At 39.1% G+C, this 21,770-nt stretch overlaps 2 protein-coding genes and 1 non-coding gene across 7 annotated transcripts; 2 read left to right on the top strand and 1 right to left on the bottom strand.

The window, feature by feature from the left end:
- Window positions 1–501: 501 nt before the first annotated feature.
- On the top strand, window positions 502–10,533 carry LOC125970869 (muscarinic acetylcholine receptor M2-like). The gene is made up of 4 exons (XM_049723580.1): window positions 502–627; window positions 6,428–6,617; window positions 6,900–7,772; window positions 7,970–10,533. The coding sequence occupies exons 2-4, from the start codon at window positions 6,465–6,467 to the stop codon at window positions 8,279–8,281; spliced, it is 1,338 nt and encodes a 445-aa protein (XP_049579537.1). The 5' UTR covers window positions 502–627; window positions 6,428–6,464; the 3' UTR covers window positions 8,282–10,533.
- Window positions 10,534–11,505: 972 nt separating this feature from the next.
- Window positions 11,506–19,533, top strand: LOC125970397 (S-adenosylhomocysteine hydrolase-like protein 1). Of its 5 annotated transcripts, XM_049722634.1 has the most exons (18): window positions 11,649–11,797; window positions 12,604–12,707; window positions 13,803–13,914; window positions 14,243–14,380; window positions 14,572–14,672; window positions 14,806–14,908; window positions 14,995–15,089; window positions 16,048–16,154; window positions 16,334–16,450; window positions 16,508–16,571; window positions 16,974–17,062; window positions 17,154–17,224; window positions 17,421–17,515; window positions 17,896–17,994; window positions 18,166–18,234; window positions 18,647–18,725; window positions 18,796–18,916; window positions 18,994–19,533. In XM_049722634.1, exons 2-18 carry the CDS (start codon window positions 12,633–12,635, stop codon window positions 18,998–19,000), a joined length of 1,542 nt encoding a protein of 513 aa, XP_049578591.1. In that variant the 5' UTR covers window positions 11,649–11,797; window positions 12,604–12,632; the 3' UTR covers window positions 19,001–19,533. The 5 variants fall into 5 exon arrangements, 4 of the variants coding, with proteins under 4 accessions (XP_049578590.1, XP_049578589.1, XP_049578591.1 ...); XM_049722632.2 differs by lacking the exon at window positions 12,604–12,707 and having other exon boundaries at window positions 11,508–11,797; XM_049722635.1 differs by lacking the exon at window positions 18,994–19,533 and having other exon boundaries at window positions 18,796–18,920.
- trnal-cag (transfer RNA leucine (anticodon CAG)) lies at window positions 15,454–15,536 on the bottom strand. Its single transcript has one exon. It is a non-coding gene; the product is annotated as a tRNA-Leu (tRNA).
- Window positions 19,534–21,770: the final 2,237 nt, after the last annotated feature.

The raw sequence follows: 21,770 nt of genomic DNA, 5'->3' as shown, positions 1-21,770 counted from the left end.
AGTGCAAGCATTCTTCTTTGTGATAATTCCATCAAAAGAAGGTCATCCACCAGCTGGAGCACACTGCGTCACAGGTTCGCTGAAAAGGTCAAAACAACTGAGTTTTAAAGGTCAACGTCCTGCAGCGACAGAATATAGCAAAGCGGACGGTCTTGTATCATCTTTTCTTTTTTCTTTAATTCTGGCCTTTAATCGCACCTTAGAGGTTTTTTTTAAACGATCAATCCCCCGTGAACATCGGGCCTACAGCTGCAAACAGAGTCCATCATGTTCTCTAGCTCTCAAAAGAGCTATCTCCGCCTGTCTCACCTCTTGTTTATTCAAATTTGCCACTCTGGCTGCGGGCTTGCAACACTATAGTCACTAAAAGCTCCTGCAGATTCCTTTCCCTGTCCCCTTAACACCCCCCCCCCCTCCCTCTATGCTTTAACTGTCTATCAGCCAGTGCCACGTGCCACACACATACATGTGGTACATACACACACACTGTCAGAGGAGGAGCAACATACAGTTACTTTCTCCTTGTCTCCAGTTTGTCCAGAGGTGACAGTAACATGGAGCATATGAAGAGTGCTCATTCACATCATTGCATACATGTAAGGTGAGATTCTACAGCAAACTTTGAAGGTAAGGGAACTTTTTTAAAAAATATTTTAGGTAAGAAATTGTGGTGGTCATCTTATGGAACACCTTCCTATATTCTATATCTCTTCCCCTTGTAGTGACATTTTAATGCCTCATTTAAATTGTATACTTCAGTGATTCTCAATGTATGTATGTATGTGTACATGCATGTATGTATATATATATATATATATATATATATATATATATATATATATATATATATATATGTATATATATGTATATATATATATATATATATATATATATATATATATATATATATATATATATATATATATATATATATATATATATATATATATATATGTATATATATGTATATATATGTACGTGTATATGTGTATATGTGTATATGTTAAAGATATGTATATGTTAAAGATATGTATATCTTTAACATATCTGAAAATGGACAAATCTTGACGGAATCAAGCAAACGTGGTTACAAGGGGTAGAGCTAGATAAGCCTAGGCTTCCTTCTACTCCCTTTTGAACAAATAAGATTTTATGATAAAGTGAAAATTTATAACGCAATGTCTTTTTTTTTCTTTTCTTTCTTTTCTATTGTACTATGGAGTTATTATTTTCAGTATTTTTTACTTTCTTTTCTTGTATTTCTTTAAATGTTCGAAATAAACAAACAAATTTGTCAGAAATTTATTTATTCAGTACAGATATATTTTCGTTCATCTATCTACCTGTGGCATATCCAACTGTTTCCTAAAACAATTATGTCATAGCTTCATCTTTTTTGTTCAATCAAACTGGTCCAGATTTCTCAAGTCAATTTGTGAGTGAAACGAGATGATCCTTATTTTGGCATTTGTAATTTTTGTGATATTTTTGTTTTTGGAGTGCCTTTAATTTTTTTCTAAAAGAAAATGGGTGCCTTGGTAAATGTTGTTTTAGTCCCTCACTGTACCCCACAATGCATCTGGAAAAGGAGTGAACAAGTAAACTAGACAAGTGTTTCGGAAAATAGATGGATGGATGATGAGAGAATTATAAACCTTTATAGTACAGTATAGAATAAAAAAAAAAACTGGATTGTGACTCAAAAATAAGGGGATTGTGGTGAATTTCTTCTGTGGTGAGTTGTCTTTCTAGAATGCACTATTGAAAGTAGCTGGCTTGGGGAGGGAAAAAAATTCAACACAAAGCTGATTTGTTCTACCAAATACAAGCGATGCCAAACAAAGTGTCTCACACCCACATAAAATGCCGAATTTTTATTCCAGTCTCCTTGCTTTATACCTGAAGCATATTCTCCATAGGTCTGCAAGACAGCTGTTATCTGATACAGCTTGCTTTCCCATCCTGCAGACCATCTACTTATTATTAATTTCTGATCACAACTGATTTCTGAGAATCCAATTTATTCTCTGATGCCAGTCAGTTTGCAAGACCCCAGTCACATGAGAGAAAGAAAATATACTGCACGATGATGAATGATTCCCAAAACATTTAAGGTGTCGCTAGAATCTTTTGATATCGTGCCCAGAGGATTCCCACCTGCGGCTCTCCCATCCCTGAGTGTGCATTCGAGGAATCCCCTGAGTTGCGCGTGGGAAATTAGATAACTGAAATAAAGTTATGTCTCTCAATCACTGCTATTTCTTTGCTGCTGCTGTAGCCGCCTCTCTGCTGCTTTTGTTTCATTCAGAACAATGTCCACTATTTTGACTTTGACTCTGCTCCCCTACATGCACGCATGCACACCTATCCAACTACCACCGCCACGATTGCGTGTGAAGCCACACCTCAGGCAGATGTGAAATTTCTCAGAGCTGGGACACATTGAGCTAAAAATGGCTGTAACAAAGAAATCTTGCAGGATGATAGACTCTTGAGCAGTTCAGATCAATATTTATCAAATATCATGACAAAATGTGAAAAATGTTAAGAAGTAGGTCTTAATAAAACCTGTGTTGTGACCGACCAATCAGAGGATGGAAAAATAATGACGTCAAGGGCTGGTGTTCAAACCTAATAAGGATGAATTTGAAATATGATTGGTCAAATTGTTTATTTTACATAAGCCTATTGATTTTGAAAGCCCTGAGCATATAACACATTTATGATGAAATCTGATTGGGCCAATAATAGATCCTTACATCATCCTCAACAAACAAGAAAGTAGTACTGCGCTTCAATATTTACACACTTCATTCATGATGTTGCTAAATTTGGGCAAAACTGAAATCATTGTTTGTGACTCACATAAATCAAGCAAAAGTGTCATCAGGGAAATCTCTTACCCAAAAATCTAAAAATCAAATTAGCTTGAATCCAGAAGAAACATTAAGTCATCACGCTTTGCTTTTGTAGGCTACAAAAGATGATGTCTGGCCCCTCCCCTTAGTCTTGAGTTTCATACATAATCTAATTTGTTCCTTTGACTTATTTGTCACTTGCAATTCTAGACAAGGTCATGTTTGCACAGATAGAGACCAATATATAGGCTGGTATATATTTGTATTAAAAAAAATAAAAAACTTGCTGCCCTCTGATCCCCCCCCACCGCTGATTTCAGCTTTTCATCTCCCCGCTGAAAACTGGCGCCAGATCTGACATTTCAACATAGCTATACTCTGATATCTGTTGGGTTAAGACTAACCCAAATTTGGTAAAATAGCAAACCCATTGGGTTGAGGATTTGATACATCATCCTGGGTCCAGATTTACATCCAAAGGTTTTTTATTTTATTGAGGAAAAAACTACCAATAAAACTACTACTCGATAAAGAAAATATTGAGGTAAAGTCACCAAGAATTTTGTTTTTATAGTAAAAAAAAAAAAAAAAAAAGCTAAATTTATTACCAAATATTTCTAAAAATAAGAAGCAACCACCTAATACCAATGTACAATCGTCGACCCACTCTACAGAGTTAAAAGTATCAACCCAATTTTTGGTAAAAAACAATCTGTTCAAAATCCACAACTATCTACCGAGTGGGTTAAAATCTCACAAGTTTTTATTTTGTTGGGTTTTCTGAATCCAAGCTCTCATCACGGCTACCACTACAATAGGGAAGTCAATTGCATATTGCTGCCTCACCCTGGTACAGATGCTGGATCTAATTATCTTACAGTTTGGATCCTTGTCAGGGAATCACCCTGAGTAACAATTAGACAGTCCAGTCATGCTGGAGTCATTAGTGACTCAGGGGGAAGTGTGGCTAGAATAGATCATAAAAAAAATGCTACACAGTGCACCACCATTTGTGGGAGGTAGGAACCAGACTGGGCTGCAAAATTTTAGATATATAATAAACTATAAACAATAAATAAATAAATAAATAATAAATAAAAATGTGTCCAATCAGATTTCATCCTCTTTGCGTTTCCATGTCAATCAAATCTGGTCTTAACAAGGCCACTTGGTCAACTGTCAATGACATCAGCAATTTTCCATCTTCTTGTTGGTCAGAGCAAAACCTGTAATAGCAAACTTGGTGACGTGCAGTAATCCAATAGCATCATTGCCTGTGTCTTTTTTTTTTTTTTCAACTTTTGGGGAGTCAGAGAAAAAAAGAAGACCAAATTCAACAAACAGAGGAGTCCAGTTGGTGGATTTTCACCTAGTATGGGTGGTTCCATAAAATCTAACCCTGACTTGTTCCAGTGTAATAACATAAAGAGGAGATGATATGATTTCACAGTTACAACCAGGCCTCCAAAAGCACCGTAACTCGGAAAAATTGGACCAGCTATGTTCAGTCTGCAAGAGGATGCTCATGTGATATCCATATATCTACACTCAACATAATCTAGTTATTGAACATACATGCATGCCATATGTAAACACACAAACAGTTGTTTGTGGTTTTGCCACAGAATATACTTGGAACTGATCCGTGATGAGATGGAGTTAGCAATGCCGTAATGAAGTTTTACGGGGCTGTAAGAGCAAGAAGGATACATCTTTCAGGTACAGGTTGATTTTATCATGTGGCCTAATGGAGCCACTTGCAGGACAGCATGCAATGACCCTTGAGTGTCTTTACATTGATTTTATAATGAAAATATATCGCTTTGTCACATTGTTATGTTGGGTGTGTTTGGCAGCCATTTTTTTTTTGTTATGCAATCACATCAACCGCTTTTGCATTGAAATGATTGTTTTTGCCTTTGGTGTGCTGTTTATTGTCAGTGATTTTTTTTTTAAAGATACCATTTCCGTTTATTTTGATTCTCTAAGCAGATGCTTTTATCCAAAGCATCAAAAAGCATGATCACGAGTGTTTAAATGTGTAGTGTGGGCGGCTTTAATGGACAGTTTTAAGGTTGATTTGGAAAAAAAAAAAAGAAAAAAGAAGAAAAATGTTATTTTCCCCATTAGTAAATTACAATAAACCCCTGTTATCGTTAACTAACACACATTCATACATGCATCACATACTGCCTTTTGAATTTAGCCCTGATAATAATCCAGACGGTCCTTTTTCCTATTTGGCCAGGAGGACAAGATGTCCATGTTGATATGCTGGATGGTTTCTGCTTTACAAGGTGGACAAACTGTGTTAAGTGACAATGGTTTTCTTATGTGCTCCAGAGTCTGTGTAGCAATAGGATTTGTGATGCCAGTATAGTGCCGCCTGAGGGATCAAAGGTCGTGGGCACTCACTGTTGGTTTTCAGCCTTGCCGCTTTCCTTTTATGTATATTTAACATAAAAATATTTGGATATTGGAAATGTTGGTAAGGTACTACATAGTTATAAGTATTGAAAAATATACAGTCCCATTAAACTTGTCATGGCAGATCCAGTCAGGGTTTACACTTCCAGGTCACTTTAGATGCTGTTTTTTTGTTGTTGTTTTTTTTTAAAGGGGGGTTGCAACATTCATATACTTTGATTTCTTGTCAGACAACCAAGCCTTGATATGCTATGACTATATTTAGACAGTTATTAATTCCTTCTCTCGTTCTAATCTTAATTTAATATCTTCAAACGAGCTTTCTCGATACAGTGAGCTATGATGTGATGCCTCTAAGACCCCAAAATGAAAGAGACTGTCTTAAAAATTAGCCTGCAAGCTATTTATGAGTGTGTCGTGGCGATCCCGTTTGAGCCTTGGGGAAGCCTTTGAGCAGGCAGTAGATTGAGTTATGATATCTGCTCCCTATTTGTGCTAAAGGGAGGCTTTTCGGAAAAGTGGTTCATAATGCAGTCTTCTTCCAATCAACATAATAAGATTATCATCTGCTCGAGACCATTACATTGAATAACTACATCTTGTAGGTGCTCAGATTTGAAATGATGTGGTCACGAATATTTGTGTGCTTTCCCGATATGCGAGCGCTCTGTTTTCAAACACAGATGCTTAAGTTTCTATTTACTCACCTGGTCACTGTTCACACATACTCAGTGCAAGTTGGAAAAAACGATCAAACATCTGCCAACGTGTTACACATCATTTTGCATTGGAGAGCTTCAGTTTGGGAGTGTAATAAAGTAGAAATACTTTGTTACTGCACTGCAGTTCAATTTAATTATTCAAGGTTTTATTTCATTTTTTATGACTCAAATATGGTGCTTTAAAGTGTTATTTATTGTATTGTATTTTTTTTCCTCCTTTCATATTTTAAATATGTTCAAAATAAAGACATATCAATCAATCAGGAGTTGAATCAGTACTCCTGCATTTTCTGAAAACCTTTTTTTTTTAAACGCAAATATCTGTATTTCTGCTTAAAGCAAATAACGTGAGTACGTTTGCCACCTTTGATGATGTTGCCGCTAAACAAAAAAGAAAGCTGTTTGTATTTCTATTCGCAGCCCGAATGATCTGTGACCACATCTGAGAGCGGAGACAATGGAGACTGTGAATATCAGCAGCGGAGGAGACGCCGGCCTCTCCTCTGCCAAACCTTACACCACTGTAGAGATTGTACTCATCATTCTGGTGGCAGGATCCCTCAGTCTGATCACCGTCATTGGAAATATCCTGGTCATGCTCTCTATAAAGGTGAGCTGTGTCAAATAATCGAAAGTCCCAATAATCATTGAGTAGAACTTATGTCAACTTGCCTGATGGGTGCCTAAATAGTGTTGACAAGCTGAGCAAGCAGCCTCCATTCCTGTATTTCATTTCTTAGCTCCTTTTCCAGTTCCTTTTGTAAGGTCTCCCATACCAGAGAAGCAATTAGAGAACAAACCTCCAGGCATGTAATCTAATAGAAGGGAGAAAACATAGATCACACAAAAAAGATTAGCATCTGACAGCCTGGTCCATGTGGTTTCTCCAAAGGTAAACAGGAACCTGCAGACCGTCAACAACTACTTCCTGTTCAGTCTGGCCTGTGCGGACCTCATTATTGGCGTCGGCTCAATGAACCTGTACACTGTCTATATCGTGATTGGCTACTGGCCCTTGGGAGCGGTTGTGTGTGACCTCTGGCTGGCGGTGGACTACGTGGTCAGCAACGCCTCAGTCATGAACCTTCTGATCATCAGCTTCGATCGTTACTTCTGCGTCACCAAACCTCTGAGCTACCCCGCGCGCCGTAGCACTAAGATGGCCGGTCTGATGATCGCCGCTGCCTGGGTGCTGTCCTTTATCCTGTGGGCCCCGGCTATTTTGTTCTGGCAGTTCATTGTAGGTGTTAGAACCGTGCCGCCAGACGAATGCTACATCCAGTTCTTCTCCAACCCGGCGGTTACGTTTGGCACGGCCATCGCGGCCTTCTACCTACCTGTGGCCATCATGATCTATCTCTACTGGCGCATCTCCAGAGCCAGCCGTAGCCGCATGCAGAGGGACAGCAGGAAGACATCCGGAACTAGTATTGTTGAAGCTCACTCCCACAGTCAGGAGGATGTGGGCGAGAACCAGATCCAGAACAACTGCATTCAGAAGATTAGAGAGCAACTCAGAGAAGCTGTGCCAAGAAAGGAGAAGGAAGAACTGCAGCAACAGAACGGAAGTTCTCCTTGCAAGGAAGACAAACCCGAGCAGGTGGACCCGGAGGCGGAGAGCGTCCAACCCTCCACATCTACAGAGAACGAGGTCCCCGTTTCGGTGCTGAAGGGACTGAACGCCATAAGACAAATGAACCAAGCAGATCCAGCTTCCAGGACAACGTCTTTGACTGACTCTCAAGCCACAAGGACATTGCTTAAGGTAAACAACTTTAATCCATTGTGTTAGCATTCATTTTCACTCAGGTTATGATCTCCATAGTATAGGAGTGTCCAACAACAACCATTTTGCTATTTACAGCACGTTCTCCATTCTTCAGCCCCAAAATGTCGGCCAGTGCTTCTGACTTTTAGCCATGACCGTTCACTGCTCATGTGACACAATCTATTTTCCTCCAGGTGACAAAGCAGAGCACGGTGGCCAAGTGGCGCAAGAAAAGCACATCCTTGCGTGAAAAGAAGGTGACGAGGACCATCATGGCCATCCTGGTGGCCTTTGTGGTGACGTGGACGCCGTACAACGTGATGGTGCTGATAAACACCTTCTGCTCCGTCTGCATCCCAAACGCCCTGTGGACCATCGGCTACTGGCTGTGCTACATCAACAGCACCATCAACCCAGCCTGCTATGCCCTCTGCAACACCACCTTCAAAAACACCTTCAAGCACCTGCTGCTGTGTCAGTACAAGAACATACGAACAGTACGGTGAGGCTGCTATTGATGCAGACTCCGTACACCAAACGTACAGTAAATGCCAAATGTGTGCATGTCTTTTGCAGTGGTACCTTGACTTACGAGTGCCCCAACATTTTGTTTTCTAGTTTAATCTGGTTTAGGCCAATAAATCCGCAATGTCTTTTGGTATCCCACAGGGCTCATTACCAGGGCCTCCTATCATTGTATGGAAATGTGCAATTTAAATACAAGAATTGCTATTCAAGTCTAACTATAATGAGCAATTATCTAGATTAAGTACAAGTACAGCAGTATCTTGATTTACAAGTGTCATGAGTTTTGCTCTTGGTCATTTTTATTTGCGTTTGTTTAGCAAGACAAAATTAGAAGTGGAAGTTGTCGCTTAAATGAAGTAAAAACAAAAGCAGCAAATAAAGTATTTTAATGTGGGAAAGGAGAGCCGCGATCAGCGAGACACCTTCAGCTGTTGAATGGGACAAACCGTTAATTACAAAAACGCAAAACAATTAATGGCATTTAATTTCATTTCATTTTAATGGGCAAAAAATATTTTAAATGCAAGTACAGTGAATAAGGACCTTGGTCAAAGAACGAATTAAACTCTTAAGGCAAGGTTCCACTGTATTTCCCAATCTATTGCAACACTGACATTAATAAGACCAGGCTAGATTTGTATACTTTATTGGCAACCTCCAGTTTTTGCAATGTGTCATGTCGAGCAGGATGCACATGTAAAAATTTTTCTAAAATGTGTGTGCTCCATGCATACATAACAAAGAATAAATCACCATGTGCTTGCTGCTCTTATACCGTGTGGTATACTCCCAATGAACAAGACAGCACATAACAAAAATTTCTGTCAATTTTTAGTCAATTTATGGCTTTCCCAAGATGTGTTCATCTTGAGAACCAGACATTCAAGAAAGTTTTCGTCATTTTCAAGCATATTACAGAACCATTCACACATTTTTACTCGCTTTTCCTTGTCAGAATCAGTTAGTTTTTGCTTTATTTGCATCTTGTATGGGTATAGGTGCAGATCAGACGTAAGAACACGCCGCAGTGACTCTCTTGTCATTCCGAGTTCTTGGCTGCGTCTACGCACTGATTTCCTAGGGCTGCGTTCTATTGAGTCCCTCACTGCAGCAATGTTTTGTTTTCTTCTGTCCTTGCACTCTTTTTCCTGCCTGAATAAGTTCCCCCTGTGGCTTTAGAACATAAGTTCACTACAGTGCCATGCTCTCTGAACTTTGTAACCCAACTAACAATCGTTGATTTTGGTGGAAAGTTGCGACAATGGAAACGTTTTCGAAACTGAATCTGTACACTCTGGTATGATTTTGTTGCAAAATAGATCTCCAGGGAGAATATCTTCTGCTGATTTGTCCAAGACATTTTTGGGGCAACTATAGCTAAAAACGATCATCCATAGGTTCACCTTTCACGTCCTGCAACAGAAAAGACATTCGTTAAAAAAATGGATTTTTTTATCGAATAAAATATGGGTACGCATCTTTTTGGGTCACCCTGTATTTGACACCAATTACTTCTTTCCAATTACTACTTTGCAATTTAGGCTTGGAATTTGTCAACATCCACCTGTATCTTAGGGCATTACAAGCAAGTGCAACAATTAAATACATTTTTTTTTTGTTTTTAAACACCCTTAAACTTGTTAAACATGTCTACAAAGTTGCAATGTCCTCCAGCAAGAATCCAATACCCCACACTGCTCCCCGGCAGTTAAGCAGCCCTCTGTTTCAGTGTGTACTCGCTAGAATGGGTCAAATGCAGAGGTCGAATTTTATGTCGGAACAGTTACTGCTGAGCTTAGTTGGGGACCTTCTCTGCCTCTTGCTCTTAATTACATTGTATATTTTCCAATAGTGCTGCCAGCTATGTAGCACAACAGAGCACAGTTCTGAAAATGTGCAACTCTATAATAATAATAATAATAATAATAATAAATAATAATAATAATAGTGGGGGTAACACTATTATACTCATTATGCGTCAAGTATATGGAAATCACCATAAACTATGGAGTAGGACACAGTGTGTTGGTGAAATGTTTCACTGTGTGTGTGTGTGTTCATGTTTCCTCTATGTCGAGTGCAGATAGTAAACGAGTCCAAATACATTTACAGTATTAACACCTGTATTAGCTGCTTCCTCAATTGATGTTATTGTAAAACGTGTATCTTACTATAAATCGTGGTATGAAAATAAATATTGTGGCATGTTGAAATAAACCGAATAAATATATGGAACCGTTTCTGTTATTTGAAAAATGAGCACTGGAAAGTAGAGATAATGGAAAGCAGGGCATGCAACGCTTCAATAGTTGTACTACATTCAAAGGACAGCGTGTTTGGACACTATGGAACAGTCACGACCTCTGGTGGTAGAAAAGCAGTTAACCACTGTTGAGAGTAAGCCAGTGTGAGGCATTCATTCATTCATTCATTCATTCATTCATTCATTCATTCATTCATTCATTCATGTTTAAAACTAGAGCAACACTGTTTATCAACCAAAAGGCAAATAAAAAGGGTGTGGCGTGGACCATTTCCGTTACGATACTTTCAGTAACACGTGGCTCGCGGATCCTCTGGCTGTGAGGTGGATCGAAACAAGAATAATGTACGTTTAATGTAAACATGGCTGCTTGTATTCATTAGGCTTTGTGCTGTGTGATGTTGACAACACAACAAAGTGACTGCACTGTTTGTCTTGGCATCAGCCCAACACTACTGAGAGCAAAAGAGGGCAGCTCTCTGCTTTCATATTTTGCACAAATGGCAAAAGTGCTCTTAAGTAGACTTACCTGTGTCAAGAGCAGCAACTCTGCAGATGTTGAAAAAGGTAAGTACCCTACTATGACACAGCAAGACGTTCTGCAGGAGCCTGAAAATGATCCTGATGAATTGAATCCGGTGCATTTAATGAGGGGAAACTTTGAAAACATGGACGAATGCGCACCCCAAGGACTGGAGTTTCCATAGTGTTCTCAAATAAAGTACAGAAAGAGAAAAAATATTACACAAGCAATTATTTGTCACTTTCCACCAGTGCCCATATGTGCAATAATTTGCATTTGGTATTTTTTGTTCTTTGTGTACCAACAAGCCGTGTTTAGCGTGTACACATTGCCACCTTTGCTAATAAGCCGCTACTTTACAGTGAGAGAAATGCTGTTTTGAGTCAAAACAGCCCTCATGTGCAGTAATTTAGCACTGTTACATCCACTTGAGCAGGAAGTGCTTTAGTTGCAAAGTAAAGTCCCATGGCTGAGGAAAAGCAGTTGAAGGGAACCTTCGGGGAGACCCTGCCTGTGTCTGACCACCACTGTCCTCAAGCAGCACAAGCAGAGGATGAGCGGGGAGGATGCGAAGAGGAGCTCAAGAGGGGCCCTGACCTGTTGCAGATGTTAAAGGCTGCAGAGAGCAGGTGGGCCCCCCAACAGGGTCAGGAAAAAGGAGAGGCCGGGACGGAGGAGGTCGTCAGCGAGGCGCTGAAGACTGACATGGTGAGCAGTGAGCACACACAGTGACCAGTCGTGGGAAGTAATCAACTAATCAAACTTCATGTCCCACCTTAACCGTTTTATTAAGTTAGAGTTTTAGAGTTTTTCCGGGTTTGAGCCCATCGTCTTTCTTTCGGTGTACCGCAAGGGTCATTACCGGATCTCCATTTGGAGATTTGCTATGTAAATACATGATCAGTTATTTACAGGCAGTCCAAATGAACATGACCAAATTGCATAAATAATCGCATGTGTTATCTGCAGAGGCGATTTGATTTCGGAGTGGACCAAATTATTGGTTTGTTGTGACATAAGATTTGAGTAAAGGGCATTTTGGGGATTTTGCATGAAAGCGTGTAATGTAGCCAAGCTAAATAAAAAAAACTGTGAATTTTGCTGCCCATATTCTACAAACGCAATATTAATCAGAATGCTGAGTTTGGACTAGTGGGGGCAGAGGCAACATATTAATGTAAAGACATTTTTTGGCTGTTGAATACATGATTTATAATTGTCTTTTGTTTTAGTGTTTTTATGTTTAGTTGGACAATTGACAGTCAACTTTAAATATTAGAGTCAGCTCGAAGCCTCTTTTTTCCTCCTAGTTATTATCATCATTTTTTTTACCCAGCAGATCATTTCAGGTCATTTTATCTTCCATTGTGACAAAATCTACACCGAGCCTGTTTTTTTCAGCTTTCCTCATACAAAGACTCCTTTGAGTGTAGCCTGTGCTTTTGCGAGGCGTGTCTGGTTGCTCTGTGAACTTCTGCCGTCATATCATGCTGACTGACGGGTTAATAAAACAGTGTGTACTGAGCTCGGCCAAGGTGAAAGCATGAAGAAAGTGTACAGTCTGGTGAATGTGACCAAAGCCAAGGACCAGGATGCCGTACAATACGTCCGCGTCAAGGTAGCTTGTTTTGTTTTTGTTTGCAACATGATCAAAATTGACGCAAGTAGAATAGTTCTTACTACATTTTCCGATCCTTCTGTGCTTTAATGACAAAGTGCATAATTGAATCAAAGAAAATTGATTTTAGACACCTAAAATCAAAATGGTTTTTATCTTTGAACTTTCACCCTCGCCTGCTTGAGCTTAAAAAGGCAATTCCTCAACTGTTGAGATGTGTTCATTAAATTTACCAAAACGCCGCAGCCACAAAGCCCGTGTTAAATATTAAGTTCCTTGACTTTAGTGTGGCCAAATAGGAGAAAACAGAGGCCGCGTTCACTCAACTGGAGCCATATTTGTAATCATTACCAAGGAAAATGCATCACTGAGTGGACTTCATTGGTGTTATTGGCTCAAAATAATTTATTTTTAAGATGAATTGGAGCTAATTTGTGACAATATTGCCTAATTTGGGCCATTTAGTAGTTGGGACAAGTTCACAGTTTATTGTATTGCGTTGTGTTGTGTTTCACCTCACTTAAGTCGTTCAAGTGACCTTGTCTAGAGGTCATTCAAAAAAGCAGTTCATAATGCAGTTTTTTCATTCACATTTTCTATGACAATAAAATTGTAATCTGACACTGTCGTATGGATTGTCAAATTTACATAAAAATTACAGATAGAGCCCAGTATTAGTGAACATATTAGTGAATACAATGTGTTTAAAATATATATATTCAATATGAATGACTCCACTGTATTTGAAATACTAACTTAAGCAGATCACACACGTTATCATTTTTGAATGACATATATAATGTTTATGCATTTGAGATATCTCAAACCAGTACATTTCAAATACTCAAGCAGATATTTAGATATATATTTTGTGACTTACATTGTATACTGTCTAGCTAATAGTATTTTAGAAAGTTGTCAGTGATACGTTGGCATATTGAAAGACAGAGCTCATACATGAGCCCACAACATCCCTTCAATATGCCAATATATTAAAAATGAAGCTTTGCATGCATGGAAAAGTTCTTAGTTCTTTCTGGATTATTTGGCAATTTCAGCTGAAGGTAATTTGTCGTTATTTTTTTGTTCCAACAGCAGATACAGTTGACGGAGCAGAAACAAGAATTCAACAAGCGTCCCATCATGGCTGTCCCGCGCCCGCTGTCTCGCTCTGGCTCGCAGTCATCCGTTGACAGCTACAATTCAGGTGCGGGAACCAAAATTTAAAATGTCAATGATTGTTTAGTATCATCAAACACTTTTTGAAGATTGTCTATCCCAGGATCATAAAATATTTTTCAACTGGAGCCCATATATGGAAAAATTAAATGTGAGGGCCTTTTCATTGGTTTCACCTGTACTTTATGTTTAAATGTTTATAATTTCTAAATGATTAAAGTCATATTGTTGTGAAAGCGCTTGAATGTAAATCTCCACACTCATCCCATCTTAATTGTTTTATTTAAAATCCATCCTGATTGTCATTGCGTATAAAGGCAAACTGTATGTGGGCCTTACTGTACTGGGTTGTATAGCGGACAGTGCCAACTCTGAAGACGACAACTCACCTAGAAACAAAGTCCAGAAGACCTCCAAGGGCATCTCGGACTTTTGCATTAAAAATATCAAACAGGCTGATTTTGGACGTCGCGAAATTTGCATGGCAGAGCAAGGTGAGGAGAAGACACTAATTGCACATTCACTTATTCGCTTGCTCACTTATGCTAAACACACCCATACATACACATACTTTATTCTGGCACAATTTCACGCAGACTCAAACACAAACGCGCATGTACATTGTCTTACGCTCACACTTACTGACGCGGGTGTCTTGCACTTTCGGGTGCTGTTTTTTGCTCAGAGATGCCTGCGTTGATGGTTCTGAGGAAGAAAGTGGGTAGCGAGAAACCTCTGGCTGGAGCCAAAGTGGTTGGCTGCACACACATCACTGCGCAAACGGCGGTAAGCACCCTCTCCCAACCTTCAGTCACAAAGTCATAGAATATTGAAATGATGAGCTTGTCTTGAATGTAATTTCTTTTACTGAAAAAAGGCATATACTATGTGTGTGCGTGCATGTGTGTATGTTTTCCAGGTTCTAATTGAGACACTGTCAGCGTTGGGGGCTCAGTGCCGTTGGGCTGCCTGTAACATCTTCTCCACCCAGAATGCCGTAGCCGCTGCTCTGGCTGAAGGAGGTGGTGACTCTTTGTATTGTTTCCAAGCACCACCTGTCTTCTTCATACTGTTATTTCCTCTAATGCATCTTCGCCGGCCCACTCAGGCACATCCGTGTTTGCATGGAGAGGCGAGTCAGAGGACGACTTCTGGTGGTGCATCGATCGCTGCGTTGGTGCTGAGATTTGGGAACCCAATGTGGTACAACAGACACTATTAATATAACTCTTAAAATAGTCTTCCCTCTGAATTCCTTCTAAGGATTTGCAAAAGAAAATCAATAGAAAGTCAAGCAATCAAGTTCAACATCAAATTGGCAAACCATGATTTAAAATGACCTGACCAAAATAAGATTTATAAATATACATTTTAATCTATTAATACTAACTTCCAATAAGATTTATTGACATGTTTGTATTTAATAGTAAATTATTACATTGTGTTTATATGTGATTCTAAAATTATTTTTATTTGTCCGTGTTGAAAATTATTTCAGAAAACTGTTTTGCCCACTCTACCGTTTTAACTCTGATGAACAGCGTCAGAAATCTTGAAAATAGATATCTGTCAGAAGTGGGATTCGAACCCACGCCTCCAGGGGAGACTGCGACCTGAACGCAGCGCCTTAGACCGCTCGGCCATCCTGACGGTTGTTTTGTTGTGAACCACAACACCCAATACAATACACACATACATTTGGACGCACTGGTTTGAGTTAAATGAGTGCTTCGAATTAATTTGAATCAAATTGTTAAAATTTTACAACACATTAAGATACATACGATTTAATTATGTTTTATTATTAGAGAAAACTAGAGGCTTGTTTTGATATGTTTTAAGTATTTGTTTTTTTTCTGGTCAATTCCACTTGGATTATGTACTATGCTATAGAATGAACCCCACCACCCTCTTTCTTCATCATTTACCAATGCGAAATCCTACTTTTCACTCACTCGCGATAGTTCTCATCTGCGATGATGTGAAAGAAAAAAACATCCTATTTCCTTAAAACCTGTTCAGAAACGCATAAAAAATGAGCACCTAAGAATTGAGAATTTTGCAAACAATCAAGTATTGGTACCCTTAGCTGATGCTTTATCGTTGTAGATTTAGCCTACTTTACTGTCACGAAAAACACCTGTCTCTTCTCTGTGACTAGATTCTAGATGACGGTGGTGACCTGACCCACTGGCTCTACAAGAAGTACCCCAACCTGTTCATAAACATACGAGGCATTGTGGAAGAAAGCGTCACGGGAGTTTATCGGTTAGTTCAAGTTAAATTCAGTTAATCCCCGCTATTTTTGACCTGTGACCCATTGACCCCTCAAAACTCATAACTCAAGGCACTCATAAGTCAAGATACCGCTTATCAAGCACTAAATATGTAGACAGAGATTTGCTTAACTGTCTCATGTCGCACATTAAAGTTTATGTTTGCATCAGCTTAAAGCAGCTGTCCAAGGCCGGCGAGTTGTGTGTTCCGGCCATAAACGTCAACGATTCGGTGACCAAGCAGAAGTTTGACAATCTCTATTGTTGCAAGGAGTCTATATTGGATGGGTGAGTATGGAAACACACACGCACACACACTTAAACAAATGACTGTGCTGTTTTCAGGTTGAAGAGAACCACAGACGTGATGTTTGGCGGCAAGCAGGTGCTGGTGTGTGGATATGGTGGGGTCAGTAAATCACGAGCATGTGTTTGGTAGGCCAGTGATTCCCAACCTATAAAAAAATAATATCCAAAAATCCTCATGCCATCCTCTCATTATTTATGGATGGCATTTAGATCTGACAGGCTATCGGTTTTCCCTGAAATTAATAGTACTATTAATATTTTCTTCACCTGTGTATAGGATTTTTAGTTTTAGCAAGGGTATAGTGTATTTCAAAGCATTTTGTATTTATTTGTAATTTGTAGAGCATGAAAATTGGGTGACCTGTTGTCCAGGAAATTAAAGAATGAGAATTTCTGACAGAATGGGCACCATAGAGAATCTTGGCCAAGGGTGCCACATTGACTCAGACCGGCCCTGGCCCCAGCTATTTAAGAGAGCATTCAAAATCATTTCCTGCTCCAGGTTGGCAAAGGTTGCTGTGCCGCCCTGAAAGCATTGGGTGCTGTCGTGTACGTGACAGAGGTGGACCCCATCTGTGCCATCCAGGCCTGGTATGCTAAACTGTGAACACGGGAACATTTCCTACCAAGCAACTAGGAAATATCCTCAACCAATTTAACGCCACTGCTACATTTTTTATAGCATGGACGGCTTCAGAGTGATCCAGCTGAGTGAGGTGGTCCGACACGTTGACGTGGTCATCACCTGTACAGGTACACATTAACACCAATGTTACATAGACACGGCCCCTGATTCCAATATAGGCTTTGTGAGGTATTGTTTTGACTCTGTGAACGTGACACGCCTTATAATACTTCTCATAGACTTAATATATTACACAACACAAACTCTTTTCCTCAAGTCATCATTTCTCATTTGCAGAAATTCTCTGTTTGTTTTCCCACGCAGGTAACAAACACGTGGTGGCCAGGGAACATCTGGACAGGATGAAGAATGGCTGCATTGTCTGCAACATGGGACACTCCAACACGGAGATAGATTTGGTATGATTTGATATTAAGGCGAGAGGTGTAGTACACCTTTGGGCTGGTCCCCAGCCAATCATAGGGCATGCCAGAAATTTACAAATGTATTTCAAATACATGATACTTAGAAGCAGATCATGTTTTGTTCTACTAAACAGGAAATATTGCTGACATCATCAGTGAGGACAAATTCAAAATGTGACTGGTTCAGATCAGCCAGCAGCACTACTCATTCCAAAGGTCCTGAACAGATTATAATGACATAGCAACACAAAGTCTGATTGGACCCAAAAACAAAAACCAGCCACATCACAGACTGGAAGCAGTGTTACAGTACGATCTAAATTGCATGTTATTGCTTCTGATTGGGATTCGGCCAAATTGTTGTGTTCTGTCAGGCGAGTCTGCGCACTGCAGAGCTGCGATGGGAGCACGTGAGACCTCAGGTGGACCACGTCGTATGGCCGGATGGAAGGAGAATCGTCTTACTGGCCCAGGTGATATATACCAGCTAGAATAGGGAATAGAATAGAAATCCCTAAAGCAGATGACACCCAAGGACCAATGCTTCCAGTTTGGTAGTAGGTGTATCACTCTATCGATTTGTATTTGTAGATTGTTCAAACTGAGCAATGATCATCTGTATCTCTTTCCTATTCTCTCTTCAGGGTCGTTTACTGAATCTGAGCTGCTCCACTGTGCCCTCTTTTGTCCTCTCTGTCACTGCCACCACTCAGGTATGTGACGTATTTACTGCTCTTTATTCTGTGGACAAAAGTACTGGGACACAAATAATGGACTAGTTTTCTACTTAAATGTATTCTTAGAAGTGGGTCAAGAAGACTATGGCATCACTTTGAGGAACGCAATTTTCACTCAGTCGATCTTTAGCGTTAATGACACAAAACAAAAGAGAATCAAACATTGCATATTTCAACATGACAATTCCAACCAAACTATGGAACTTTATTTCATACTTGCTTAATGCAAGTCGCCATAGGAAAGCTAACGTAAATTTGTGTTTTCTGCGGTATTAAATTCTTAAATCATAACAGAAGTGTCTATGTAATTTTTTTTTTTATAAGTTGAATGTTGACGATTACTGTTAAAAAAAAACTGTAATTTTGACTGTCACTCATAACTGTTCAGGCTCTGGCCCTCATTGAGCTGTACAACGCTCCAGAAGGACGCTACAAACGGGATGTCTACTTGCTGCCAAAAAAGATGGGCAAGTGCTTTGATGATTGATATGAACACAAAATCTGCCAAATTTAAAATTTCAATGTTCATTTTCAAAGATGAATACGTGGCAAGTCTTCACCTCCCTGGTTTTGATGCTCACCTCACCGAGCTGACTGACGAACAGACCAAGTACTTGGGCATTGGCAAGCATGGACCCTTTAAACCTAACTATTATAGGTAACATATATATACACATTCAAAACATTAAATTTTTAACTACTTGTTATGGCTCATTAAAACCTTTTTTGATACAGGTATTGACACCCTGGACTACCAAGATGATCTTTTTATGTTATGTTATTATTTAGAATATTCCTTTGAAACCTACTGTAAAGATGGCTGACTATTCACCACTGTTGGATTGGCCAGTTTTTGACAGAATTTGATTTTCTGTCTGTGCATTTAGCACAATCGAAATGATAATAATAATAATAATAATAGGTTATAAATATGTACTGTGGATGTTTTTCGTTTTTATTCAAAATAGTTCATAGGTTTGTTGAATTTTAACATGACACATGTAGCACACAAAATACAACTAATGCTTTTTTTTTGTCACAGGGAGATTAGAACAGTAGTACATTAAATGACCAAGTGACTGATTTGTAATTTTTATTGAGGGTATTCTACTTTCGCATATATTTGATAATTAGAATCAAAGAGGTCATTGGAGTAATTTCCTCGTAACACCAGCAAAAAAATAAACTACTCCTTTTTTTCCATATACTGTTACTATAAAATTACACTCAAATGCTCACATGACAAACACTCCTATTAAAAGCTTTTCTCCATCACTGAGCTGCCGGTCCATAAATTGGGTTACACCAGCTCAGTTTTCGCATCTTTCCGCAGCCTCGTTAATCATACGTATCCAAAAGTGATGTAACATAATTAAGTCGGGCAGAGGGTCGAGGGCTTCTTCATAGAGGAAATGACATTACTGCTGATTTTCTTTTAGTCCCTTTGACCCGCTTCTAGACACAGAATGAATATTGGGCTTGGAAAACACAAGGGTTGGAATTAGGGTTGGGTTAGGGTTAAGTCATGTGATGTCATCATCATCATCATCATCATCATCATCAGCTATCCTCAATTGTTGAATTATTGTCTGTCTGTGATGATGAACTACAGATAATGTTACGCTATATCCAGAATTCTCTAATTCAGAGTCCTGTGGCCCTGCATTTAATGAGGGCATTGGACAGGGTTAATACAAGGCTAGTCCTCCAGAAGTCCTGTTGCGCTGAGACTGCAGGACACTTAGGAGGGAGATGGCATCTGTAAAGCCCTCACTGATGCACCTGTAGTCACTTAGTTACATAAGCTACATATCTCCATCAATCAAATTTGGCCACAGAAAAAAGAATGTGACTGACTGGAACTCTGTTGCTATTTCTCCGTCGTTTTTTTTGGCAAGTCTAGAACAACCAGATCCTTCCAAGTCTCTCGAGTTCTACCACTTCCAAACACCGCAAGAGAAGCCGTGTAACGGCACAGTTTCAGGTTGCATAAAAAACAAACTCAGATCTGTACGAAGGCCGGCGTAATCGATGAGCCTCGCTGGCAGTGTATCATTGAATGCCTTGACATAGATGCGTACCAACAAGAGCTAAACCAAAAACATTAGTGCGGATGAATGTCCATCTTGTCCTATATTGGCACCATACATGACTGCTCACTCAGAGACACACAAAGCAACCATGTGCTAGTGCCAAAATGGGCAAAGTAGATCAGGCGCACTTGATCGAAGCTGGACAGAGGCATACTGGTGAAGGTTCTATCTCAACTCTGTTTATGGCCCGTTGATCATTCACTGATCGTCTGTTAAAGACAGTGAATATTACCAGTGCCATACACAGAAGAGGAGGAGATACGAACAATTTATTGGGATTTTATTTTAGATATATCTATTTATATATACACGTGTGTGTATGTTTATATATGTAGAAAAATATATATAGTTATACCGTTGTGACAACAGGTCTGCCTCTCAGATTGATTCTGGCTGAGGGGAATGATGTGCTAAGTGATTTTTGAGACCCTTCAAATGGCTCCCAAAGCAGGGTCTCATCTTTCTGTTTCCGGATGAGATCAATAGAGTAAAAAGCTTGAGAGGGACAGCGAGCGAGACAGAGAGATGACATCTCGCTTGCTATTTGTGCTGAGTGATAAACACAGTCTGCAAGGAAGCTGATGATGAGGAATCATCAAGAGGGGAATAAAATGTATTCAAGTCCTCCTCATCAAGGCTAGAGTGGATGCTAAAGTATTTTAAAAAAGGACTATAATATTTATGGAGCTTCACATTTGGATATATCAGTCATCTTAACATAATACAAACTGATATTTGAAGAGAAATAGCATCATCATTAGTTCATTTCTTTACATTCTTACCTTGTACAGATCCTCATTGCAAAAACTTGAACATCGTCCCGTTTCAGTTTAAGAATGGAGCAGATGACTTGTGTGCGATCCAAAGGATTTCCTTAGCTGCTAATGATCTTAACCCAGTGGAAGGATAGTAATCCACTTGTCTTTGATTTGGCGCACTACTATTGTTACTATCGAGGCAAAACTGCAGACGTTGACAACTGCGTGCCAGTAGTTTCATTAGTGCCAAAACATCTGTTAACATTACTCATCTATTAACTTCACTTTCAATAATGTGCAAATATTTTAATTCATTGTATTTATTATTTTTCATTTTTACACAATTGAAATATTGTCAAGTGGTGTAATTCTCTAACATTTTCTTTTAAAACAACCAACAGATTAGTTTAACACATTTTTTTTATTATGCACAACTAAAGCATGTTCAAATTAAATTAAACAAATGGAAGATTTTTTTTAGTGTAGTAAGAAATTTACTTCTAGTTTAGTGACTCTCTGGCTCCCCTCGAGTTGCATGTGAAATTATCAAACAATTAAACGTTAAAACTATGCATCATATTAGTTATTTTAACTTTTTTTTAAGTCCAGGATAGTACATTTGTTGCATTTAAATGTGAACTACGATGCAACATGTAAATTT

Source organism: Syngnathus scovelli, chromosome 6 (genome assembly GCF_024217435.2).
Source record: "Syngnathus scovelli strain Florida chromosome 6, RoL_Ssco_1.2, whole genome shotgun sequence".
Taxonomy (NCBI): domain Eukaryota; kingdom Metazoa; phylum Chordata; class Actinopteri; order Syngnathiformes; family Syngnathidae; genus Syngnathus; species Syngnathus scovelli.
Note: the sequence above shows the minus strand (reverse complement) of the source record. Positions and strands in the feature narration are given on the sequence as shown.

Excerpts from the sequence above, each read along its gene's own strand:
- LOC125970869 (XM_049723580.1), top strand. The coding sequence starts at position 6,465 with ATGGAGACTGTGAATATCAGCAGCGGAGGAGACGCCGGCCTCTCCTCT. Across the intron at positions 6,618-6,899 it reads TGGTCATGCTCTCTATAAAG|GTAAACAGGAACCTGCAGAC; the intron begins GTGAGCTGTGTC and ends GTTTCTCCAAAG. Across the intron at positions 7,773-7,969 it reads CCACAAGGACATTGCTTAAG|GTGACAAAGCAGAGCACGGT; the intron begins GTAAACAACTTT and ends ATTTTCCTCCAG.
- LOC125970397 (XM_049722632.2), top strand. The coding sequence starts at position 11,555 with ATGGCTGAGGAAAAGCAGTTGAAGGGAACCTTCGGGGAGACCCTGCCT. Across the intron at positions 13,915-14,242 it reads CGTTGACAGCTACAATTCAG|CGGACAGTGCCAACTCTGAA; the intron begins GTGCGGGAACCA and ends TGGGTTGTATAG. Across the intron at positions 14,673-14,805 it reads ACATCACTGCGCAAACGGCG|GTTCTAATTGAGACACTGTC; the intron begins GTAAGCACCCTC and ends TATGTTTTCCAG.